This window comes from Colias philodice, chromosome 25, assembly GCF_061535455.1.
Source record: "Colias philodice isolate Cphi_HAF_F1 chromosome 25, ilColPhil1 Martin Lab GWU primary, whole genome shotgun sequence".
Taxonomy (NCBI): domain Eukaryota; kingdom Metazoa; phylum Arthropoda; class Insecta; order Lepidoptera; family Pieridae; genus Colias; species Colias philodice.
Genome location: NC_143110.1, coordinates 5,839,493 through 5,859,504, shown reverse-complemented (window position 1 = coordinate 5,859,504; position 20,012 = coordinate 5,839,493). Strand labels below are relative to the sequence as shown.

General features: G+C 32.9%; 2 protein-coding genes across 6 annotated transcripts in view; one reads left to right on the top strand and one right to left on the bottom strand.

Annotated features, from left to right (window-relative positions):
* LOC149477420 (anillin-like) overlaps nucleotides 1-8,409 on the bottom strand; it is a 73,495-nt gene extending 65,086 nt beyond the window's left edge. For all 5 annotated transcript variants that reach the window (XM_089710695.1, XM_089710697.1, XM_089710696.1 and 2 more), the window contains exons 1-4: nucleotides 8,240-8,409; nucleotides 7,665-8,148; nucleotides 3,867-3,983; nucleotides 3,221-3,402 (exon numbers count right to left, since the gene is read on the bottom strand). In XM_089710695.1, coding sequence (XP_089566821.1) covers nucleotides 3,221-3,402; nucleotides 3,867-3,983; nucleotides 7,665-8,148; nucleotides 8,240-8,257 — 801 coding nt within the window. In that variant the 5' untranslated portion in view covers nucleotides 8,258-8,409. The remainder of the gene's footprint in view (nucleotides 1-3,220; nucleotides 3,403-3,866; nucleotides 3,984-7,664; nucleotides 8,149-8,239) is intronic.
* A 1,780-nt stretch (nucleotides 8,410-10,189) lies between these two features.
* On the top strand, nucleotides 10,190-18,638 carry LOC149477419 (waprin-Thr1). The gene is made up of 4 exons (XM_089710742.1): nucleotides 10,190-10,348; nucleotides 15,649-15,708; nucleotides 16,202-16,369; nucleotides 18,120-18,638. Exons 1-4 carry the CDS (start codon nucleotides 10,246-10,248, stop codon nucleotides 18,218-18,220), a joined length of 432 nt encoding a protein of 143 aa, XP_089566868.1. The 5' UTR covers nucleotides 10,190-10,245; the 3' UTR covers nucleotides 18,221-18,638.
* Nucleotides 18,639-20,012: the final 1,374 nt, after the last annotated feature.

Below are 20,012 nucleotides of genomic sequence, written 5' to 3'. Positions count from 1 at the left end.
ACCTGATAAGTCTACTTTTAATTCAGATAAATTAAAAAATAATTTGGAAAATCCAAAAGTGCACGCCTCATAATTTTTTTTTAATAAATATTTATTAATTATTATTTTTGTTTATTTAATAACAATTAAACCACATCGAATCAGACCCTGAAAAATGAAAGGGTTCTATTCCTGAGCATACTCAAGCGTAAGAGAAAAAAAAAAGACTTGATTAGTAAAGTATTTCGGTCGCTATCGTGTTAACAAGAAAAAGGATCCGCACATACAGACACACGGACGTCCAAGACAGAACTTTTTTAAACTGTTTTTTAACTAGTTTAAGGGCTTGGTCTAGTAGTGCAAACAAATGCATTCTGTCATCCTATATGTAAATAATACAAATGTACTAAGGGAAAGTTGCTCCACTTAATTTTTAAAAATTAAATCATTCGTATGCATAATTTAATATTCGTAATAAGTACCAAAAATGACAATTTGAAACAATTTTCGTGACAATTATTTTTTTTATCAGTACACAAAATTTGCGAATACTTTCTATTGATATCTTCAACTTCATGTTTATATAACTGATCAACTTTTACAAAGAAATTTGGACGAAATATAAAAAAATAAGCTTTCTATACAAAATGCATAACTCTATACATTTTTTTCGACCTAAGTTTCTTAGTGAAAGTTGTTCAGTTTAACTAATAAAACGGATAAACAAATTTTGTATATAATAAAAAAAAATGTAATGTTTGTGTTAAAAAATTATAAAATAGAAAAATACGCAAATGAAAACAAAAGATATTTATTTCTGACTAGCTTCCGCCCGCGACTCCGTCCGCGCGGATGTCGGTCTTCGCGTCTTCTACAGATTTATTATATTATGTATAATATATAGATTTATATTGATAAACCTAATAAATCTTTTGCTAGCATTCTGATGCTTTATCGGTTGCACTGGATTTATCTCTTTTTTTTTCAATCGCTTGAATGATATAGGATGGGTCCTTGATGGGCATCGAATGCTGAAGTCTCGAATCAATCAATTCTGACAGTAGGCAATTTATGTAAAATCTTGATAATGGTCCATCATTTTATTTTGCCTACACGTTACATAATTTTTTATATATTCTATTTTTAACGAATGATTCACTCCAGTCCAAACAGCAAATAAGCAGACTTCTGCTTATTTGTATTTCAAAAGTGTTATTTTTTGCATTGTATTTCAAATATTATTTTTTTTATTTTTAACCGCATCTTCCGCATTCATGTCTTTTGCCGGAATTAGACATTTAACTTCTACTAGTCCCATTTTCCCTTTTTGATATGGGAGTGTATAAAGTAAATTTTTTAGATATTTCTCGTTATACTTTTAAAAAGTTATTATTGTCATTTTGCTCATTAGGTAAAGTAATTTCGATATCAGTTTTAAGTTTTTTGATACCTGCAATAATAACGTCATAATCGCCTGCACATACTTAACGATTACACCCTGTATACAATCCACCATCCACATTCATAATGTTTTCCTGTCCTCCTCTCCTTTACGCTGTTCACCGATACATTTTAAATGAGTAAATCTGCTACCACTGAAGGATGTTTCATTGTGATCAGCAAATTTTCACCACTGTTGTCGATTATTTGTTTTTCATTTTTAATCAGCAATTGGGAATCATCAACGAATTATCGTTTTCGTCCTCGATGATGATGTGATGATAATCCATTCGTTTTAATATTGGTACTTAGAGTTGGTAGACTAAACTAGAAATGGCGGACTAAATTTGTCAGCGCGTCTGTAAGATCAGAATATAAAACCAACATCCTGTATTTAAGTTACAAAATTAATAATCAAACAACATGCCGCTACGTTGAAAATGACTAGAAGAAAAAATTAAAACACCTCGGATCAATTTTGGAGTAAACAAATCATTTTCCCCGTGTGGGGATTTCCCCGGATGAACTTGGGAAGTTCAAGTTCTCAATACAAGTTTATATTATATTTCGTATTAATTCTCAAACGAAAAATAAACATTTTTGGAACTTCAAAAAAATTATATTATAAGAACATTTATGAGCTTACTTTAGTTTTAAAGAAATATACATCCCTTTACTGACACCCCGTAAAATAAAGAAATTGTTGCCTTACCTTTGCAATCTATTTGGTTTCATTAACTTTATGTTCGAAGATAATTTTTTTTCTAGTAGTTACACGTGTATTTTTTTCGTTTATTTTCCATATCGAAATCAGATGTTTAAAAATACGAATATTTGCACAAAACTAAGATAAAAATAATCAATTAACAAAAATATTAAATTTAATGAAGTAGAGCAACTTTCACATCGGTATGAAGGAAAATCGAGCGTAGAGCACACGTCAGAACGCTCCGGCCCAAGGAGCGCGACTAAAGAAATTCGCTAGGATTTTTCCTAATTATTTTAAATATATTTTAATATTTAAAGAATTATCAAAATTCAAAAAAAAAAAATTTAAAGGATTAATACTCATTGGTCTTCAACCAACTCGAATAAATTAATGGAAAAAATAACTTTTAGCAGTATTTATCAATAGATTTTGTAAGGCAAAAAATGGGAAATTTAATGAATTTATAACGTTCTAATTAAGAAAATCATAAGTTTTTCGGCAATTGTATTCAGCAGTTTTTAATAACGACTATATAAGGATAGTAATGTGCTGATCAGATTGTGTAAATTGTAATCGGTTGCAACGTAGTGAGTGCACAAACTTAGCTCGAAATGTCTTTGGGAGAAAGAGACTTATCTTGAAGGCCTGATTAAGGTAAAATAAAGTAACTTTATAAATGTGAAAAAATTCACGCGCATTGCGTATATAACACTAATTGATAAACAAGAAAAAAAAATTCAGTTTATCATTTCATTAGCCGGGAAAAAATTGTCAAATAACTTGTTGAAAACGCAATTTTGCTAGACTGCAGCCTTAAATAACAAAAATGACATCAAAAATATCATGAACGTTAAAAATAGTGTTTTTTCTTAATATGTGTGTGTATGTATTATCTTACAAGTGCAATGTATGATACATAAAGACATTTTAAGTTTGAAAAATCAGATGTTTTGCGCGAAGTGACAGTAGTACCCACCTCAACGCTTCGCTTATGAGGCGTGCAATAATGTTTGAAAATACCAAGCATCAATCAAGTAAGTCATCATATCATATCATCAACCAGTTAAACCTTATTTAGTACAAAATACTCACAAAAGTATGATGACTCAGATCATCCTCCCAGTTATTTATCTGATCGGCTAACGCTGCCAATCTACCAAACTTCTTTTTGCCATCTTGTTTCGGCTGTTGCGTAGCTTTCGGTTCCTTTGGCGGTGTCGCTGCCGAGAAATCCAACTCTGTCCGATGTATGGGAGATGAGAGGTTGGGCTTATCTGAAAATTAAAGAAATAAATATATTTATGTTAAAATTACGGCAATATAATATTATGGTAACTGAACAAAAGTAAATTATTATTTTTCCTATAACATTTCTTTTAGAACTTATAAATAAATAGAACTTAGAAGCACTTTAATCTTTGCTATGAAAAAGAGCGTGTGTGCAGAGCACAGGTGTCAGAAGTGAAACTTCTTTGGCAAGATTCAAAGATACCAAAATCGTCGCCTTACTCTATGACGTGACGGTATTGCCATAACGCAACTTTTAAATTTTACTCACAACGAGCCTAAAGAAGTTTCACTTAAAAAAAAATTAAGACAACTTTTCATTTAAAATAATAAAGAAACAAATATTGATGGTGGATTGGATGGTTACTATGATATGAGTAATAAATTAAAAACTTCTGTCTGTACATTTCAAACAGATTCTTTAAGAAATAACAATGTAAATTCAACCTACCAGAATATAAATTCCCAAGTCGGTCCAGTCTTGATTTGAAGTTATTCCGTACATTTGATTTCTCAGTCTTATTGTCAGTCATATCAGGTACATTTGTCTCTTCTTTTGATGTTTGGTCTGAAATTATAACATAAAAATAAAAAATTAATGTTAAACATCATGATTACCTACTCTACTTTCTCCTATTATCTATAGGTATTATATAAAATCGCAAAATGTGCTGGTGATCGCATAACTCGAGAAGGGCTGAACCGATTTTGTTGTTTCTTTTTTAATATTCCTTGAAGTACGGGGATGGTTCCTATTCAGAGAAAACGTAAACATCTACCATGGGCGAAACCAGGGTGGGCCGTTAGTTTTCAATAAACTAAATTCACAAACTATTGTTATTTGTCATAAAATGCAAGTATCCTAACTATACCTAATTCTTTAGATCTATCCAAATATAAGGATAAATCTATCCTACTAAAGAGAAATACTTTCATACAAAAATTGACCTTGAAAACAATACATCAATCACACGGGAGTAACTTTTTGAACATCTTATCTACTACACAACTATCAGGAACTATGCTATTAAATAATAATTATTTTACTTATTCCTTACCAATATTCATTTTAAGTTTCTCACAACACAATCTACCACAAAACAGTACACAAAACTAAATAAAAACAGAATCCGTTCACACGACATTTCTTAATTTTGTTTACTAATTGTTTAGAAGCTCATCATTTGCGGTACACTATCAGTGACTAACGTTTGTTTACAGGAAACTCTATTTTGTGTTAACGACCCATGTTTATTTAAGATGATTATTAATGACTGTTATTTGGTGAGAAAATATAAAAGAGAATTAGTGAGTAACTTTTTATGAGTGTGGTAATAAATGAAAAAAATTTGGAAAATCCAAAAGTGCACGCCTCATAATTTTTTTTTAATAAATATTTATTAATTATTATTGAAGTGAAACTTCTTTATCGGGGGTGGACAAAAATTTTGTGTAACATTTTTGCGTTACGCCGCGCGCGTGACATTTTTGCGTTACGCCGTACTCGTGACATTTTTGCGTTACGCCGTACTCGTGACTATATACATTATACATGTTATATTAAAGTGATCAGCAAAATCAAAGGGTTTGTTTTAATTCTAATTCCAGTGAATTTCTAAAAAAAGTAAATAAGTAATTACATCTATTTTTCTAATACTTAGGTGTAATAATGGTATTTATTTTTCTAAGTTATTTATGATTAACCTCACTTTTTGATTGTATTTTTCAATACACTAACACGTGGGTGGAATTATGGTATCAATTTTTTCTAATACTTGAATGTTGATTGTGGTATTTATTTTTCTAAAATTGTATTTAAAGTTAACCTCAGTTTTTGATTGAATTTTTTAAAACACCAACACGTGGGCGAGATCATGTTATTTATTTTTCAAGTTATTTAAGCTTAACCTCTGTCATAATATGTATATACTATGTGCGTCATTAATTTCTGACTGTTTCGAGATTTCGACATTAGGAATTTATATTTATTACCTCTATTGTTCGAACAAAAATAAGTTACCGCCTTTAAGAACTTGCCGACAATGTAAGTACAGTATTGTTTCTTAGAAAACATTTTAGGAGTATACGATAATAAATCTATGACTCACGTTAACACGTGTTTGCTTGATTGGTGTTCAATTATGATTTTGTGAATTCAATATAATTTATAAGAATAAACCTCAAACTCTTTATGTCCAATCAAAATCCGCCTAAGTCGAAATCCTTTATAAGTTGAAAACTCTATATAACTCGAATTTTTTGGCGTCTCCCTTGGTCTTTTGAACTACCGCACGAGCTGAGCGAGCGAAGCGAGCGAGTCGCGGCAGTGGCCGGCGTAAATATTCAAATAGGTAGCGAGGAGCGAAGCGACGAAAGTTAACCTCAGTTTTTGATTGAATTTTTTAAAACACCAACACGTGGGCGAGATCATGTTATTTATTTTTCAAGTTATTTAAGCTTAACCTCTGTCATAATATGTATATACTATGTGCGTCATTAATTTCTGACTGTTTCGAGATTTCGACATTAGGAATTTATATTTATTACCTCTATTGTTCGAACAAAAATAAGTTACCGCCTTTAAGAACTTGCCGACAATGTAAGTACAGTATTGTTTCTTAGAAAACATTTTAGGAGTATACGATAATAAATCTATGACTCACGTTAACACGTGTTTGCTTGATTGGTGTTCAATTATGATTTTGTGAATTCAATATAATTTATAAGAATAAACCTCAAACTCTTTATGTCCAATCAAAATCCGCCTAAGTCGAAATCCTTTATAAGTTGAAAACTCTATATAACTCGAATTTTTTGGCGTCTCCCTTGGTCTTTTGAACTACCGCACGAGCTGAGCGAGCGAAGCGAGCAAGTCGCGGCAGTGGCCGGCGTAAATATTCAAATAGGTAGCGAGGAGCGAAGCGACGAGCATCTTAGGTTAACTTTTGAACTACCGCACGAGCCGAGCGAGCGAAGCGAGCGAGTTGCAGTAGCGGCCGGTGTAAATATTTAAATAGGTAGCGAGGAGCAAAGCGACGAGCATCTTAGGTTAACTTTTGATTTTTGAACTACCGCACGAGCCGAGCGAGCGAAGCGAGCGAGTTGCAGCAGCGGCTGGTGTAAATATTTAAATAGGTAGCAAGGAGCGAAACGACGAGCGTGTTAGACTAACGTATTTCTGTAATATTGTATACAAGCTGTGCCGCGCGGTTTCACCCGCGTGGCTATGCTCCTGTTGGTCTTAGCGTGATAATATATAGCCTATATTACTCGTGGATAATGTAGCTTTCGAATGGTGAAAGAATTTTTAAAATCGGTCCAGTAGTTTATGAGCCTATTCATTACAATCAATCAAACAAACAAACAAACAAAGTTTTCCTCTTTATAATATTACTGTAGATAGTAAATTATTTTTTGAAAAATAAGGTCATAAAGAAGTTTCACTTCTTAGGTGTGTACTCTAGTACACGCACACATTTTTTTTTTTGTTAATAACAATTAAACCACATCGAATCAGACCCTGAAAAATGAAAGGGTTCTATTCCTGAGCATACTCAAGCGTAAGAGAAAAAAAAAGACTCGATTAGTAAAGTATTTCGGTCGCTATCGTGTTAACAAGAAAAAGGATCCGCACATACAGACACACGGACGTCCAAGACAGAACTTTTTTAAACTGTTTTTTAACTAGTTTAAATAACAAAAATGACATCAAAAATATCATGAACGTTAAAAATAGTGTTTTTTCTTAATATGTGTGTGTATGTATTATCTTACAAGTGCAATGTATGATACATAAAGACGTATGTTCATTGTTATGTTGATTTTTCAAAGATTGAACTTATATATTCTGTGGATGTGCAATAGTTTATAAACAAGTGCTAAAAAAATATTTTAAAATAAGTTTGAGTGCAATGTTAATCGAGTTAGCATTTTATCACCTTCATAGACATTTTATATGATTCTATCTACCAAGATTTGAAATGGGACAGCTAAAATATCAATAAAAACGATACTGAATAAATGTATAGATAAAATTATTAGAGGACTGAGACTGACTGTACCCACAAGCGGCAATTGCCTATTGCCTAAGTCACTATCTATCCATCATATGTTATCTGAAAGATTTTTCCAAACTTTTGTTTCCTGTTTTAATATAAATAGATAAGCAGATTATTACTCACTCATACTCACAATGCTTACTCACAGATGAATTATAAAATAATTTACTCTACATTGTGTATTAACTCACCTTCGATTTCTTCAATAACTACATTCGTTCCTCTTTCCAAGTCGGGATCATACACAATGCTGATAGGGGCATCCCGTTCTTCCACTTGAACTTCAATTTGAATGTCATTTCTATGAGAAATATTGATTTCCACCGACACATCAGAGTTTCTCCTCGTCAAACTGCCGCGTTTCGGACTCTTGAACTCTTTCTTCGTAACAATTACATCGTTCCTAGGCTTTTGAGGCGAGGATGCTACACGTTCCGTTTTCTCAATAACCCTTTTTATCACAGGAGTGTCACAATTCATTGGCTCTTTAGCAGTCTTTTTAGGGGATAATAACGATTCACGTGCCGGTTTACTCGGTGATTTTACTGGGGACGCCTTCGTTTTCGCTAAATCAATATTTTCGGCTAACGGCTTCCGCTTAGGGACTGTTTGGCCAGAATTTGCTAGTTTTTGATCTATTTTCTCTTGTCTGGCTCGCGCTCGCTCTAACATACGCTGTAATAAGTTAAAATTGCATAAATTCTTAAGAATTATGGGTGATTTAATTCAAGGTTGTCCAACCGTTGAATTGAAAATCAAAACCAACCTGAGTAAAAGGATCCATGATGAAACGGGTAAAATTCACACAACACACAATACAGACATAACATTTAATAATTACAAACTCAAGTTTGATCTTTCGTCAATTTAAAACTAATGGATAAAATTATATTTCCAAAATCGCCCGTTACAACTTGTTTTCAACTTTGACACAACAACAAACTGAAATTTTTAAATTAAGTTGTTCGGTACATACATAGAGGGCGTTGATCGACGAGCGTGATAACATACGTAAAACGTAACGTTACATTAAAATATTTTGAATAAAATTAGAAAAATAAAATACATTTGTAGTAAATGGTAAATTACAGTTATATGCCGTTATATATGTAGTTACATACGTATTTTCACAATTTATTATTTTTCTGTTGGCGATTAAGTTATTCTTCTCTTTACTATGTTATTTAAGTTTATATGTATATATCAACTTTCATTATATGTGAAAATCTTGTGAAAACAATTTATCTGAGCCACAGAATAATAACTAGTAGCCTGAGCATAATATAAACTACATATTATTATTTTATTAATAATAAGGCCAAGTTAATGTAAGACATATTTACACATAAAAACTCATAGGGGAAATAAATGATAGATTTCAAACACATTCAAACTTAGCATTCAAATTATAGATTCAGATAACATATAAACTACACTGTGGTAACACCGGATAACACATTAAAATGGTTCGAAATTCTAATTTATTAAAAGATACATATTAATAATAACACTTGCTAGGCTGTATCATGTATGTAAATATTATGTATCCATCGAGATATATGTACGTAGTACATACTATCTCGATGTATGTATCAGTATTACAATAATTTTAAACCGTTGTCGCCGTCGGCTTTCACCATGTTATATCCAGTGGATAGTGGAGGTATGTTTGTAATTTTGATATTACATAGTTAGATATATATTTTTAATAATACCCAACAGGATTTCAAGGTCATAGTAAAAGTATAATACAAACGTTTCACGAAGTTGTCTCTTTATTTGGTATTCCACTTTCCAGCCACAATTTTTATCTTCATTACTGTTGTCTAGTTGGCAAATATCTTTACAGCATAAATCAGGATAATTATGCATAATATAACTTAATGTCATACATTTTTTAATGAATTTTATAAATAAATTCCGTAGGCCGTAGCTGAAGATAAAGGACATGTGACCACTGTGGCGCGAAATACAAACGCAAAAGCGCAATGAAGGAACCAATTTATGGAATGGAAATAAGTATGAAGGACGCATGTCGCGCGATAAAGCAAAGATCACGCAAAGTCGCTTACCAAAAGCTTATCCTTATAATACTACTAGGTTTCCGCCCGCGGCTTCGCCCGCGCAGTCAAAGAAAAACCCGCATAGTTCCCGTTCCCGTGGGATTTCTGGGATTGCGTCATTTTCCCGGGATAAAAAGTAGCCTATGTCCTTTCTCGGGTATCAAAATATCTCCATACCAAATTTCATGAAAATTGGTTCAGTAGTTTAGGCGTGATTGAGTAACAGACAGACAGACAGAGTTACTTTCGCATTTATAATATTAGTATGGATTTACGCGATTAAGGTAAGGACATACAATTTAGTACTCAGATGACACATACAGTCCTTTGCACTAAGTTAAAAGCATGTTCATAAATTATGGTGCATTTTCACATTTGTGTTCGTTATTCGCCTCATGAGTCATGATTCAACTGCAATATTATATTCGACGAAACATTCGTATACGAGATTCGACGCGAACCACTGCTGACTGCACTTCTTTCTTTTCATTACTTCTAAAGAACGGTCCTAACACGAATGACGCGAATCTCCAGGTGAAAGGCGAGTGCACTGTTGACATATTGTTCGCTATTCGCTTCTCTACTCGCCTCTATATTCGCACGAATGTGTAAATGCACCAGATATAGGTACAACTTTGTGTACATAGATGACACATACAACCAGTCTCCTCAGTTCTGCACTAAGCTACTCGTATAAGCATGTTTATATATGAGTGATTCGTATGTCTGTATCGACTGTATCGTTAAAGCAGTATTAGCACACCACTCACACAAAACAGACGCGACCAGTTTTTGCGCAATGTCTACAATGGGTGAGTTTTACTTTTACATATTATGTGAATATAAATATGTTTTACTTAATTTAATTTAAGAAATCTGAGGAAGCAAACTGAATTTGTGGTACTTCGTAAATAATTTTAATCCATAAATTGTTTAGTGTCATAATTTAAATAGGTCACTATAAAGTGCAATAATAATATGTATTTTAATAAACTTTCTCACGGAAAGTTCTCGAATCCATAAGTTCAATAAAACTCTCGGAGGTTGTAAGAAGTGTTTTCCCGCGTTTTCCTCGTTCAATTAAATATGTATTTGTGTTCTAATAATTAGGGTTCCTAACTTCAAAAGGAAATAAAATCGACCAAGTGCGAGTTGGACTCGCGCACCGAGGGCTCTCGTGAATTATATTTATCTACTAACACATAATATTATAACTCAAACATTTATCTATTCAATTAGACTTCTTCCAGAAGCACTTTTGAATCGTCATTACATTTTCACCGATTCGGAAAGAAGGAAGAGCAACAAACATACATACCTATTACCTACATCCATCCTCACAAACGCATTTTCATGAGTTAGGTTAGGGCAAATGCAAAGACTACCTATTGAAAATACATACAAGCATGCAATATTATTAAATGTATTTGTTTGCAGTGATTCATTAATTTACACTGAATGATTAAGAAGAGGAAATGTTTTTCATTTGGACCTATTCGAATAACTTTCCTTATTCATAAGTGATGTTGTTTTTCCTTATAAAATGTATAAGTATGTATAATGATATTTATATATTAAAAAACCGGTTGCGTTATACGAGCTATTTTGTTTTTACTAGCTGCATTTAACCACAGTAAAAATAATAAACACAGTATGGAAACTCCCTATAAAAGATTCAAAACGTTTCACTTACATAAACAAGCGCATCGACGAGGGGTAGAAATAATAATAATAGTTTAAAAAAACTAAAAAAAACACGCTTTTTATAGAAAACCGAACTAAAAAATAGAAAATTTTATCAAATTAGTGTATTGTCATCAATCCTCAATAAATCTACAAAGTTTGAACGAAATCTGGCCGTTTAAAGTGGGTCAAAATCGCGCCCAAAGAAGTCGGTTACAAACAAACATACAGGTGAAGCTAATATAAAGCGTGTAAAAAACGGTGTCATTGAGTAGGCCTTTGGAAATGAAAAATCCAGTCGTTTCCAAATAAGATTTTTATCGACCGAAGCCGCGTGCAGAGAACTAGTTTAGAATAAATAGGTAATCATGAATAACCTAGATGTGTTTAGCTGTTTAAGGTACAGGCCCCTATGTAATTACTTCTTAATAACGGTATATTATAATAAACCAGTTTGATTGGCAAGTTCTGTTCTAGCACACCCCGGACACTCCATACAAAATGATCGTTTTGACAGTCACACTGTAGAGACTGCAAATGTGTGTGTTAACGCTTTATGGTTGGCACATTTTTGACTAGCGTAAAAAAAAATTCGCGTTTTTCTGATGAAATACATCCGTAAACAGCACAATATCTAACCATTTTCTACGAAAAACGATAATCACAAATCCAAAATAATAAAATTACTTAAAGTCAATTTGATTAATGTTGTCAATCTTCGTTGCGTATCGTCCTTGCAGAAAAATATGGCCCATTTTATGTCTGATCGCGCGGGGGTGAGGTAAGTTTAATTTTGGCGGGAGGCGGAGAGTGTCCGTTCTGTAGCGTTTAGCTACTATTATGTATTCTGTGGTTCTAGCTAAAGACTTACATCATGATTTTGATTTAATAGAGGTAAAAACATGCACAACTAAATACCTAAGGCATTTTTCTATAAACTACTATATTTCATAGGTATAATATATGTATATATAGGTATTTCATAGGCATAGGTGGCAATTGCGACTTGCGAGTTAAGCGCGTCACACACAGTAAAGATACTATAATATTTTATCTTAAATGACCCGAAATTTTGTGGGTCATTTCATTTGTAACAGGATGGCGGTTCTACAGGGGTCTTAGTACGCAATGCCAATAACAAAAATGATGGTCAGAACGCTGATACCGGATACCTTAAGATACTGTAATAATATAAAATATAACCGTATCTTAAGATAAAATATTATAGTATCTTCACCGTGTGTGACGCGCTTTATGCTTAAAAAACTTTTCATGACAGTTTCTACTAAGCAACAAGTAAAGAGAAATTGGGAAGACAATAAATAATTTATTTTAAAAATAAGAGACAGATACCATCCTGTCCAGATTTGTTATTGTTTATGTTTTACGCACTTATTTTTTCTATAATTTATTTTTTACTAGCTTTCCGCCCGCGGCTCCGCCCGCTTTGTCTAAAACATAATAAATTATATACTAAAACCTTCCTTTTGAATCACTATATCTATTAAAAAAAACGGCATCAAAATCCGTTGCGTAGTTTTAAAGATTTAAGCATACATAGGGACATAGGGACAGAAAAAGCGACTTTGTTTTACTTATACTATTTAGTGATGTTGTTGATTCAGGATTATAAGGTAAACTCGGAAACTTATTGTATTGTCACCGATCTTTGATAAGAGTGAAAAGTTTGAATTTAATATGTTTGTTTAGTGGCAAAATCGAGTCTAGGAGTCGGTTACATAAATACAACTGTGTGAAATTGTCCCTAATTGGCAAAATAAGATTTACATTTTTAGAAAAGGCCAATGATCTGTTTGCATAAATTAGAAATAAGAAACAAAACTAGTTTATTAACTTAATTAAGTAGTACTTATACACTGGTTCATATCGCGCAGATAATATATATTTTATTAATTAATTTAATAATTTGCACTGATCATTAAATTAATTATTGCATCTACGTAAAATACAACTTTTACAATCTGTAAAATAATGTACAGGCTACATTATTGCCTTATGGAATGTCATGACCTTCATACCACTTTAATCCAATTGCTTTTAAGCACACTACACATCCTTAATATAAGTGATTGAATAATGTAATCCGACTAAACTCTAAATCCAGACTCATATTGTACCTACTTATATATTTATAGTCTACTCGAATGTCTATTTGCAATACACTTACGTATTTATTTTTTCTGTGTGTTTTTTTAAGTTAAGTATGTACTTTACTTGTAAAAATTACTGAGGTCAATCCTGCGTCTGCTCTCGCAAATACGATCATAAAATTGCCAATTTTAAATGTAAAACTGCCAATTTTCCTGTGTAAATATATAAAATGTGCAGCATTGTCCATTTGTCATACATTTTGTGCAGTGTAATAACATTGATAACCGGGGATTTACTGTTTCTCTCTGTGATGTACTTCCATAAATATCCTTGCCATATTATAAGAGTGTATTATTATTAATTACTAATATGTAATTTATGTACGTGGGTCAGCTAGGTCAACCTGTAGCGTGCTATTTTGATAAGGTTTTCCCCTCGATTTTGTTAAGCAATTAGTAACAGGTACAAGGTTGATTTTTATCTCATCTCCGCTGGCTTAAATTGTTTTTAATATTTATTCTACGTTTGGCAATACATACGTGGTTTGTGTGCATTGAGGTGATGATTTTATGTGATAACTTTTTATTGAGAATAAGGGCAAGGTTTCTTACTAATTTTATCAGCAAGACAAAGGTAACGATAGTCTATTTAAAACCTATATTTGCATAGGTGCATCTCATAGGTACCAATGTAGTTACTCATACTTTATTTTGTCACTTCAACCGTCTGATACGCATTAAACATCAGAACATCCAGTAGTTAGAACCCGATAAATCTCACGTCCAAAAGAAATTAATTAATTTGCTATTGTAGGGTATTATCACAGTATTACAATATTATTTCCTACAGTAAGGAATCGCCTTTGATGTCGCGCGATGCCGCCGCCAGCGTAGGTACTTACGCTGCCACACGAAAATACGCTAGGGTTGCAACAAATGGGAAATAAAACAATTGTGATTATTAATATTATGATGAAATCATTTATTCATATTTCATATGTACATTCAAAATAATTGCGATTATTAAATCTGATGTAATTATTTGTTCATAAATATATAATTACAGATATTGCACTTCTAAATATTATTTACGTGGACACTTTATTTTTGGATGTTCTTAATTGTATATTATAACATTTAACTAAGTAATGCATTCGCATTGGGATGTACAATCTGATTAGGAAATAATGAGGACAACATATACATAGCTTTGATTTTAATTCAACAGATACAATTAATACAATCTGTCTGAAATATTGTTTCCTTCTGGGATTTCAATGTAGATTTACATCCGTAAACGGAACAGTTTGTGCGCGCCTTAATAGAATATGTAAGTACCTATGTATAATAAAATTATTACACAAAAAATACGACTGCGTCGTCCTTTCGCGATAGGTAAAGCAATCTCAGCGTGATTGCTTTACGCGGCCCGCGTCGCCCGACCCCCGCCAGTTCCCCTCCGTTTCTCTGCACAAGTACATTCGTCGCACTACTGTAGGAAATATGGTAATACTGTGGTATTATCATCGAATATAGTAAATTTTATTTATAACGCAGTAGGTATTTGTATGTGCGTGAACAAGTTTCAGTTGAATAATCTTATTCAAGGTTTTTTACGAAATAAGCAAATATAATTCTGCCAATTTATTTGCCTGGCATTTAATTAGTTAGGCAACACTACAAGTTTATACAACTATGACTTCGTGCGTTTCCACCTGCAAGTAGACTTGCAAGCTGCTGTCAGACAGACTGTCGGACATTTCTTGCAGATGGAAACGCGGCCATATGCGGTAAACAGGAAAAAATCTACAATATACCTATTGGTAACGACGTGCAATATTATATGTATATATTATACTTATTCCTTGATGTTCCTATTTCTATCACAATTCGGTTTGATTTCTTGAATATACAATCAAAGAGAAATCATAATTTATCGATTTAATAACACTGGATTGGGCATCTTGAATTATTTATAATGCAATTAGAATAATAATTGTGAGTAAAGATAACAATTAGTCCAATGGTCTGTAAGTACAATTACGACGAGGTGACTATTATACAAGCCAAATGAACCAAAAAGAGGGTCAAAATTGAATTTATAGAAGTTGGCCTAAGGCTACATAATGATTACATACAAATAGGTGAAGCTAATATATGTTAGTAAAAAGTGAAGCCGTTGAACTTCATAATATTAAATCTTTGTAAAACTTTCATTTTATCCTGCGGTTTATCCTCGCAGATACATAAATGTGAAAAATAAAAACGAACATTACAATCCTTTACCACAAAATTAAAAGGTTTCTTTATTTTTACAGGTTCCCTCACGATCGTAACACTTTTCGCCGTTGTTCTCATTGCTGCTTACTCAGAAGCCGGTAAGTTTATACAAAGATGTTTTCTTTGATGAATAATCAATTACATACTTACAAGATCTACAATGTGTATTTTATGAAAACTACTACCTATGTGTTTTTTTCGTGTAAAAAAAAGTAACAAATATTCATCCATCCAAACTTTTAGTTTTCATGTTATAATATTAGACGGAAGTAGTATTACTACCGTCCCTTTTAATGATTAATTAATATAAATTCATTACTATAGCTTTTCGACCACGGTTTCATCCACGAAAAATCCGCATAGTTCTCGTTCCCGTGCAATTTTTGGGAAGCCTGCTCTTAATGTTAAAAAAAAAAAGATTTCCGAGATAAAACCTATAGTCCTTTTACAGGTCTCAAGTACCAAATTTCAGAAAAATAGGTTCCATGCTTGAGGTGTGAAGAAGAGACAGGCAGACGGAGCTACTTTCGCATTGATAATATTAGGATTTATTCATTCATTGTTATATATTTTTCATATATCTGTTTCCAGCTTCAGGCAGCTGTCCCCTCCCGTCAAAGGTCTACAGCTGCAGCCCAAAATGCCAGCAGACATACGACTGCAGCCACGGCAAGGCGTGCTGCCCTAACTCTTGTAATGCTAAGTCTTGTGTCGACTTGGCCACTGTTGGAGGCGGGAATAATGATAAATACTCGCAGTGTAAGTAATCTACAATAAATACAGAAAAGATAGATGATATTACTTGTATATTTACAACTAGCTTTCCGCCAGCGGCTTCGTCTGCGTAGTGACAGAAAAACCCACTTAGTTCCCGTTCCCGTGGGATTTCCGGGATGAAACTTATCCTATGTCATTTCTTAGGTCTCAAGCTATCTCTGTACCAATTTTTGAAGATCCATATAGAAAATCCATACAGTACTTTTTGAGATTAGCCCGGACATACATACAGACAAACAGAAATACAAACAGACAAAAATTCTAAAAACTTTATTTTTGGCTTAGGTATCTATCACGCCCCAAATATTATTAAAAAAAATTCAATGTACAGTTTTGACTTTCCTACGTTTTTTTTATACATAGGTATGTATAGATTTTATATGTACTGCGTAAACCTTGGCGGAACCCACAGAATGGATTGAAATTACGCCATTTAAATATTTTAACTTTTTAACAAATAGCCAGATGATATGTAGGTACCTCATTTTTTTTTATTTCAGCTATTGAAGATTGATGCTTTTCCTCACCCTTCATATTTTGGTCTTTATCAATTTCTTGTTAACACGTTCACTGCGGCACCTAAAATGCCAAACTTACCGTTGTTGCGGCATGTCTTCCATACTTCACATCGGCAAGTTCACCACTGTGCGTCATGAGCCATTTTTATCACATCGCACCTTCTGACTTTGAAGGTTAATAATTTCATGAAATTTCAAGATATTTCAAAAAAATTTTTTTCAGATAGTAGTATATATAGTCTAGTATATACCGCATAAATAGCTTTTAGTTTGACCCAATAGTTTAAAAGATATGAGGGAAAATGTAAACCCCTGATTTTGTGAAAAATTATTTGCCATCCCGCACTGCGTTGATACGGCATGTTTACAGTAATAGCGATGGGAAACACTGTAAAATAAAACATCGATATCGATATAAATCAATTTTGTATATTTCAGTTAACAGATAACGAGATCGTCGATACAAAAAAAAACACATATAAAACAAGGTACTTGATAGAGTACATACTATCAGGAAATTGTTCAGTAACTTTTGTTTTAATTTGTTCAGTAACTTTTGTTTTAATGTTTTATATTATTTTCACAACTGTCATCACATTTTTGCATTTATGCTACGAAATAAAAGAAAATAAAAAAACTAAAGCCTCTAAGGTATCATTGTCATTTAAAAATTTGACAACGACGCGTGCCGTTCTGGTACATCACTATGCGAGACTGACACGCGGCGCGCTCGCAGTACAGTGCGGCATGAGGTGCTTGTCCATGGCAAAATATTTGACATACCGCACACAAAAGAAACAGTTTCTTTTCTATCGTTGTGTCCAATATTTTGCCATACGATTTTTAAACTAAATTGAGTCCTACTTCAAACTGTGATCACAAAAATATATTTGTCTCTTTTCTAGTCATTGATTAACATATAAAAAACCTCGCCGCACCACGGTGAAAACTGCGATTTTGGGCGCCGCACTGTGGTGTAGTCGCTGATGGCCCGATACTGGACATGCCGCAGTGAACGTGTTAAAAGCTGCAACCCTTTTGCAGCCTTACATTTGCAAAACTACATAAAGTTTGCCAACCTTAGCTTAAAAAAAAATAAATAAAAAGCTATGATTCCAATTTTGGTAATTGTGTTTATTTTAATAAGAAATTGGTCTCTCCGCTAACCAATCTATGGCGATAGTTTTTTTTTTTATTTTATTTTTTTATTATAGCTGGCGGTTCCGGAATTTATTGCAATAATCAAAAATGCAGCCCCTCCGAGAAATGCAAGATAGACCCAGCCACGAAGAGAATGAAGTGTATGCGAGCGTAATTTATTTAAAACTACATATAATATTGTAATATAAAGCCTACATTTTCATCTTGTTTCCGCCCTGTTTTTTTAATACTATTATTTTATTCGAATGTAAATTCGCGTTTATTTAAATTTTATTAAAAATGATTAGGTACATTAGATAGGTACCTAAATGAAAATTGTTACCTATCCGTTTCTTTTTTTTTGTTGCATTTTTCCTTTTTTAAGTTTTTAAGTCTACAGTGTCAATATTTTATCTACTTACGACTTATATATAAGAATATCATTTATGTTACAGAAGTAATAGTTATATGTATATAACAAAGCTTCTGTGACTATTTCATTCAACAATCAACAAATATACTCTGAAACTAATTTAAGTTTACGTTATATTAGATATTATTACTTACTTTTACAATAAATAACCTATTTTAGAGTGTCTGTTTTATTTCTAACTAGCTTACCGTCCGCGGCTTCGCCCGCTTTGTCTAAAACCTAATAAATTATATACTAAAACCTTCCTCTGGAGCACTCTATCTATTAAAAAAAACCGCATCAAGATCCGTTGCGTAGTTTTAAAGATTTAAGCATACAAAGGAACATAGGGACAGAGAAAGCGACTTTGTTTTATACTATGTAGTGATATAAATTACCCTGGCCATGTTTCTCTGCCACACAAATTATCTATTTAGGTAGTTACTTAGTAAAATAGACGTGTGTGGACAGCTTTATTTGAATAAGCATATTTATTGATATACATAAGTAAATAACTTAGTACCAAATAGATATAGTCAGCCTATTCTCGACTTATAAATGAATAGAACGATCGTTATTTACATGTACATAATATTTCATTCACATTTAGTCGTTCTTGTTTGTTTAAGTTACCTACCTACATACTATACCTACCTATCCTGTCAAATACTGTATTACAACCTAAATAATTAAATGTTATTATATAGACCGGGAGATACTGACACATAATTTCGAGTCATTTGTAACAGGATGGCGGTTCTACAGGGGTCTTAGTACGCAATGACAAAAAGAAAAATGATGGTGTGAACGCTGGTACCGGTGGGTTAGTCGCGTGGGCGTTAGTCGAACTCGTCGGAAAAATAGCGAAAGTCAAACGATTTGTAACACAAAAATTTTAGAATTTACCGATAGCCCATAAAAAAGAAGTAGGCGGTAGTGTCATGCCATACTTTTCCGGTATGACTTACAGCCCGCCATACCGACGCGAATGTGTTGATTAAAAAAAGACAATTATTCAACCATTTGTACCAAGCTAACTTTTGCACAGGTAACCATCGTCGTGCAGCCATTTACGAAAATCGCCATGCCATACTTTTCGGACGATTCCAAATGGTCGCCATACCGCCGAAAATCTGCAAAATTTTTTTATTTCGCCTATCTTTTTGTACCAGTATTGCATTTGGCTTTTTGGAGAGTATTTCATAAAATGTGACCATTATTATATTTGCCATACTTCTAGTAGGGGGAAAAAGTGCTGTCATACTTGAAAAATAAATTTATTATTAATTTATATAAGTGAAGATTTCCAACACCTAGATCTTTGAAATTTTGTATTTATATTCGTTGATCCTCAAACTTACAGGAAAAATAAGTGCCATACTGTTACAAATCGTTTGACTTTCGCTATTTTCCGATGAGTTCGACTAACGCCCACGCGACTAAGCCGCCGGTACCAGCGTTCACACCATCATTTTTCTTTTTGTCATTGCGTACTAAGAACCCTGTAGAACCGCCATCCTGTTACAAATGACTCGAAATTTTGTGTCAGTATCTC

What these genes read in the sequence shown, in the direction of transcription:
- LOC149477419 (XM_089710742.1), top strand. Translation starts at nt 10,246, where the DNA reads ATGAGTGATTCGTATGTCTGTATCGACTGTATCGTTAAAGCAGTATTA. An exon ending in TTGCGCAATGTCTACAATGG is followed by an intron (nt 10,349 to 15,648) that starts GTGAGTTTTACT and finishes TTATTTTTACAG; the next exon opens with GTTCCCTCACGATCGTAACA. An exon ending in TAATGATAAATACTCGCAGT is followed by an intron (nt 16,370 to 18,119) that starts GTAAGTAATCTA and finishes TTTTTATTATAG; the next exon opens with CTGGCGGTTCCGGAATTTAT.